This window comes from Pinus tabuliformis, chromosome 3_1 (genome assembly GCF_031772625.1).
Source record: "Pinus tabuliformis cultivar Carrire ecotype Pingquan chromosome 3_1, CPIR1, whole genome shotgun sequence".
Taxonomy (NCBI): Eukaryota; Viridiplantae; Streptophyta; class Pinopsida; order Pinales; family Pinaceae; genus Pinus; species Pinus tabuliformis.
This window is the reverse complement of record NC_142301.1, coordinates 726,686,803-726,693,863: the sequence shown is the minus strand read 5'-3', so window position 1 is coordinate 726,693,863 and position 7,061 is coordinate 726,686,803. Positions and strand designations below refer to the sequence as shown.

Below are 7,061 nucleotides of genomic sequence, written 5' to 3'. Positions count from 1 at the left end.
TATTTTGAATTAGCACTTGCTTCAAATATATTGAAGTAACATTAACTTGTGTTGTGGGTGTCCATCTAATGAGAGCCTAAATTTATTTTAACAAGAAGCTATTCAATAGTCTTGAAAGTATATACTACATTTCTTAGATTTGTTTGATTTTATTGGGCATTCTAAATACATATATGATATATAGTAAATTTAAAGCATGTTGAACAAATCTTCTATCAATTAATCATGAACTACCCACACAAAAAAATTACGTATGTTATCAATAAACAACATTTTTTCTATGTTATTCTAAAATCACATGGTCTTCATTTGGTGAACTTATAACACAATAAGTGTATTCATAAAATACTAAAAAATACCCATAATTTAAGTAAATATTCATAAATATTTCTCAAAATCCTTTTGTTATATCCTCTCACATTATATCTTTCCAATAAAAAATTATATTTTTATTAAATATTATTTTTATAACATAATATTTATATAAACCACCTCACTATACATAACCTTCCATTCAAAAAAAAGTCAAGAGAATCTTTAATAAAAATATATTTTTAATCAAATATTCTTTTTATAAGATAAATATTTATATAAACCACCTCATTATACATAACCTAACCTTCCCTTCAAAAAAGCCAAAAGAATCTTTTGACCTAACTACAACCTTAAAATTAAATTATTATTATTATAATAAAATTTATAAATAACCTAACTAACTATTCTATTATAGAAACATCAACTTATTATCTATTTCCAAACATTAGTACAAAGTACAAAGCATCTACCCTTTGTCCACTTGCAAGAATTCCTTAAGATGGTACGTAATTGCTCATGTACCATGGTCACACCCTAATGTAAGCCTTTGGTTGGCCCCTCTATGTAGGCCCTTATTTATTTATTAAGCTTTCTTTGACTCAGAAATTCTTTGCTATGTATAATAATAAAGATAACTTGTCATATTATAATGATACTGTGCTACAACGATGTTATTTTTGGGTAAAGATATTGTGCTTTTTTGGATCTTCTTTATGGAAGCGAAGAGCATCCAAGTATGTTGTGCTTATACAACTAAAGAGGTAGCTGTGAGGTCCATGATAAATATAGATTTTATTGCTATAATATATAGATTTTGGGCTTCCATTCCATGCTTATATTCCGTTTATTAAAGTAAAGGTAAACAATATCCACCACGTCCTAAATTCGTTACACAATTCCAAAAATTCTACTTACATCCCAGGAAAAAATTGGGACAAGATTGAAACCTATATAACATTAAAAAAATATACTCTTCTGAATTCAATCACAGATACATCTCGTCGTTATTAAAGAATACAAATCTTTCTTTATTCCTGGAATGCATGGCAGGTGAGAAAAACTTATTATTAAATGTACACAACCATCTTTTCTTGGCAAAGAAATTTGCATACTTCATTCCAGAAATGCACTGCGTGTAAAATCGAGTTGACCAAATGTATGGGTTATTCTGAAATTATGTGTACGTGTCCTATACTTAGCTTTTGAAATCAGCTCTGGACATGCATATATTGCGTGTAAATTGTGAATACTTCAGAAGTTTGCCCTTGAAAAATAAGTCATGGCCATCACTATAACAGTGCCTGTTTTAGCAACAATATGGGATCATTCTTGTTTCATTTCATTTTCCATACTCCCCTTGCAAAAGGGGAGAAGAGGACACAGGATATTAGGTAATCAGACAGCCCAACAGAAACCAATGCTCATTTCAATGTCGGGATATGTGCCCTTACCAAATTTTCCAGACAGGTAGATATTTTGATTTAGGGATCGAGCAAGCAGAGGTTCGACTGGTATTCTGATACATTCATGAGCAAGCAGAGGGTCGACTGGTATTCTGCTATATTCATGAGCACGAAGAGGGTCGACTGGTATTCTGATACATTCATGTTCAACTGCCATGGAATCCTCTAACTCACCTGATTCGATAACTCCTCGTAAGTCTGCTTATTCAATTTACAAAACCTTTTAACTTCAATTACTAGACACGCTTGTTAAGGCATGTGATGCAACTTCTATTGGCTGTGATGCAGTTCTGGAATCCGAACAGAGTACATTGTTCAGTTGCAGAAAGCATTCGGAGTATCGATCTACTTGTAAACAAGATCAAGGATCATATTATTCTACTGGTCAAGAGGATCACGAGGAAGCTGAAAATGGTGAAGATGTTAATTCGCCAATCGAGCAAGTTGCCCTCACAGTACCCACAACCGATGATCGTTCTCTTCCAGTGTTTACATTCAGGGTGTGGGTGCTCGGATTGCTTTCATGCATTACTCTGTCGTTTCTCAACCAGTTCTTCTCATACAGAAGAGAACCTCTTACTGTCACTGCGGTCTCAGCGCAAATCGCTGTTCTGCCAATTGGGCATTTTATGGCAGCAGCACTGTCCAAGAGAAAGTATGGGCTACCCTGGACCAGATATGAATTTTGCCTGAATCCAGGACCCTTCAATCTGAAAGAGCACGTGCTCATTACTATCTTTGCAGGTGCTGGTGCCACAACGGTGACAGCAATTCACATTGTAAACATTGTCAAGATCTACTACAGAAGAAAGCTTGATCTCCCAGTGGGCCTCTTGATAGTCATCACATCTCAGGTGATAATTCTTAATTGAACTTCTTCAATCCACATTCAAAAATTCAGGTAAAGTAGGTTCATCAGATGTTTATTTTGCATTTTAATTGGCAGCACAAATTGTTATCTGCATGAAGAAGAGGGAAAACATTTAAATTGGCAATTCCATAGATTTGATACCCCTCTGCACATTGCATTTACCATAATAACACTGCATTGCAGATATTGGGGTTTGGATGGGCTGGCATATTCCGCTGGTATTTGGTAGAGCCAGCTGCTATGTGGTGGCCTGCAAATCTTGTCCAAGTTTCCTTATTCAGGCATGTAGTCCTAACGTTCATAGATTACAGTTTGTTTTCTAATTGTTAGGCCCCCTTTGTGTGACACACAGAATTTGTTGCAGAGCGCTCCACGAGAAGGGCAAGAGACCCAAAGGAGGAGTGACGCGGATTCAATTTTTTATGTGTGCTATGATCTGCAGCTTTGCATATTACACTCTACCTGGTTATCTTTTCCCCATGCTCACCTCCATTTCCTGGTTGTGCTGGATTTTCCCCCAGTCTGTCACTGCCCAACAGATAGGTTCAGGCCTTCGGGGACTAGGAGTGGGTGTTGTGGGATTAGACTGGTCCACCATCTCTGCATATCTAGGAAGCCCTCTGGCAACGCCCTGGTTTGCTGTAGCCAATATAGCAATAGGCTTTATGCTGCTTATGTATGTGGTTACCCCTCTGGCATATTGGTTTAACGTATATGATGCAAAAACCTTCCCTATATTTTCCAAAGACCTCTTCACCTCTACCGGAGAAATCTACAATATTTCTAAGATAGTGGATTCCGATTTTCACTTCGATTTACAAGCCTATAAGGAGTATGGTCCCTTGCGTTTGAGTACTTTTATGGTTTTCTCCTATGGCATAGCTTTCGCAGCCTTGGCTGCCACTGTCACACATGCTATCCTCTTCCATGGAAAGTAAGAACTAAATGTCTCCTTGTCCTCTTTACTCGTACTTGTCTCAAGTAATTTTTCATGAAATGATAAAACTATTTGTGATGGCAGAGACATGTGGAGTACTCTTAGATTGCAATCCTGCAAAGACCAGAAAGTAGATGTGCACACTCGGCTCATGAGAAAATACAGAGCAGTCCCGCAATGGTGGTTCATCATCATCCTCATCTTGACAGTGATGGTTACTATTGCTGTTTGCGAAGGCTTCAACGAGCAGGTTCAGTTACGCTGGTGGGGAGTCATCCTTTCTTGTTGTCTTGCCTTTTTCTTCACTCTTCCTATAGGCATTATCAAGGCCACCACCAATCAGGTATGGATTTTATACTAGTTTGGATCCATTTAACACTAGATTTATCATAGTCACTGCATCTCTTATGTGTTTAAGGGATCAAATGCGCACTGGATCTATCATGTGTTTAAGGGATCAAATTCTTCTGGGTATAAACTTTTCTTAGGTAAAGGTTTGCACCTTGAGGGATTTGAAGGATTTGAGGGATTTGATGTCAAGGGGCATGATAGATCCAGTGTCAAGGGATCAAATTCCTTGCTTTAAACTTTTCTTCAACTTCTACATTCCGAAAAAGGTGAAGGTTTGCACTTCGAGGGATTTGATCTTTAGAGCGCATGATAGACCCAGTATAACTTGGTATATAATTTAAGATTGGCCAACATTAGTGAAAATTATTTTTATTATTTTTTGAAAACAAGACATACTTAAGCATCAAAATCATACTGAACTGTAGAATAAGCCTTTCTGCACCATTATTAAAACTTTCTAGATTCACCCCAGCCTGATCTCTTATCTCACAAATATGGCAGAGACCTGGTCTAAACATCATTTCCGAATATATTTTCGGGTATATTTCACCGGGCAGACCGGTGGCCAATGTCTGCTTCAAGGTTTACAGTGACGTTACAATGAGCCAAGCTCTCACTTTTCTTCAAGATTTCAAACTTGGCCATTACATGAAGATTCCTCCACGAATCATGTTTATAACTCAAGTAAACTCCCTCTCTGTTTGGTGTTGATTCAGTCCATTACTAGTGCCTAGAAGTGATGCAAGTTTCTGTCAAATTATATCTGATTTTAACACATTGAGACGTTGCGCAGATGGCAGGGACAAGTGTGGCTGCAGTGGTATATTTGTTAACCGCGTGGTGGATGATTGAGAGCATCCCTGATATCTGTAACACAGATCTTCTTCCGAGTAGCAGTCCATGGACTTGTCCAATGGATCAAGTCATCTATGATGCATCTGTTGTATGGGGATTGATCGGCCCCAGGAGGATTTTCGGAAACCTTGGCCCCTATTATGCTGTTAACTGGGCTTTTCTCTTCGGAGCTGTAGCCCCTCTCTTGGCATGGCTTCTGCATAACCTATGGCCGGCCAAGTCTTGGATAAAATATATTAATGCGCCAGTCCTGATTGGAGCCACGGGACTAATGCCACCTGCAACTGCTGTGAACTTCACAAGCTGGTTGATTGTGGGATTCGTTTTCAGCTTTGTAATCTACAGATACCGAAGAGACTGGTGGCAGCGTCATAACTACGTGCTCTCTGCGGGATTGGATGCAGGTCTGGCATTCATGGGCGTTCTTCTGTACGTCTGTTTAGGGCTAGAGAACATCTCGTTGAACTGGTGGGGAGAGGAGTTAGATGGTTGTCCATTAGCTTCCTGTCCCACAGCCAAGAATGTTTTGGTTAAAGGATGTCCAGTCTTTACTTGAACTATGAATTTTTATCGCACTCCAGTCAAGAACTAACCAAGTCCCAAGAATTAAACGAGGCAGGTTGAGATGCATATTAATGGTCTTTTTAAATTTAAAGTTTTACACAAGGTTGAAAAATGTTGGTATGTTTTTGCTATCTTCATTATATCAATTAATGGAATTTTATCTTCATTTTTTTTTTCCGAACCTGGCAAAACCTATCAAACTCAGGTGTCAAACCAACAGTGAGGACAGCCATCTCTTGCTGCTATCCGCGAATGTCGATTTGACTCATCACCGTTATCAAGGAAAACCACGCCCCCTGTAATAACCCGCTGGTGGTCCGTAAGGGAGCAAGCTATCACTCCTGCCAGATGCCTCTGGGTCTTGGGCCGTTAACCTGTTTCCTTACGTCCGAGGAAGACGAGCTCTTAGCCAAGCAGAAGCAGTTTTACGGCATACTCCAGGCCGTGGAATTTTATCTTCATTATATCAATTAATGGAATTTTAAATATTAATTATATTGTATTTTAAAATCTATATTTATTTTTCATATTTTTTAATATAATTACAAAATTATTATCTAAATAATGAAATAACAAATAATTATATGAAATTTTAAAATAGAAAAAATTATATAAATTAATATATATTAACCATATTTCTTAATATAATTGTGCTAATATATTATCCAATATAATATAATAAGGAAGACAATCTTGTCAATAGCTTGCACGAAGATTGATATTGCACATCTATTTTATTTAATTTTAGGTATCACAATTTTTGACAACTCATTAATTATTAATAGTATCCCTCCAAGTATTACTAAATATATCTTGAAGAGTAGTTTTAATTTTAAATTTGCTAATTTACCTCAATCTGTTGAGATGATAGATATTGTTAATAACTTTAATTATGAAAAATGATGAAATAAAAATTTTGCAAAGTGACAATGTAATAGTGTTGAATGGCAAAAAATATGAATAATAAGAATGTAGTCAATTACAAATAGTCTTGATTGTGATCAACCTCAACTATTTTTTTTCTACTATTCTTATTGTCACCCGTGTTAGTTTTGCCATATTTTCATATCGATTATATGAAAAGTGTAGTTGAAGTCATAAACCATTCAAATATTTAACTTGAGTTATTATAGTAAACATCTTACCTTTTCTCTCTTGCTCTTCAATATTAATAGGTTGAATTACTATAACCCAAAAATCAATGCACATTGTCAATAATTGTTTTGTGCTTACACTAAACCCAACCACATTGTTAATCTAATCAATTGAAAATTAATGTACCATCATACATCCAGTGATGTCAAATTAGAAATCAACATCCTCATTGAAATCAATGAATCTAATGCAAGCAATCAAATATAATAAAAAACAACATCTACATTGAAATCAATACATTTAGTGCAAGCAATCAAATATAATTAGAAACCAGCATCTACACTGAAATCAATGCATCTAATGCAAGCAATCAAATAGAATTAGAAAACATCTACACTAAAATCAATGCATCTAGTGCAAGCAATCAAATAGAATTAGAAATCACATTTACACTGAAATCATTGCATCTAGTGCAAGCAATCAAATAGAATTAGAAATCACATTTACACTGAATTCATTGCATCTAGTGCAAGCAATCAAATATCATTAGAAATCAACATCTACATTGAAATCAATGCATCTAGTGTAAGAAATCAAATAGGACTACAAA

The 7,061-nt window shown here is 36.1% G+C and overlaps 1 protein-coding gene across 1 annotated transcript; it reads left to right on the top strand.

The window, feature by feature from the left end:
• Positions 1-1,422: 1,422 nt before the first annotated feature.
• On the top strand, positions 1,423-5,348 carry LOC149189339 (oligopeptide transporter 7-like). Its single transcript, XM_089413192.1, has 7 exons — positions 1,423-1,970; positions 2,067-2,632; positions 2,833-2,930; positions 3,014-3,583; positions 3,671-3,929; positions 4,439-4,621; positions 4,731-5,348. Exons 1-7 carry the CDS (start codon positions 1,934-1,936, stop codon positions 5,346-5,348), a joined length of 2,331 nt encoding a protein of 776 aa, XP_089269318.1. The 5' UTR covers positions 1,423-1,933.
• The last annotated feature ends 1,713 nt before the right edge of the window (positions 5,349-7,061 follow it).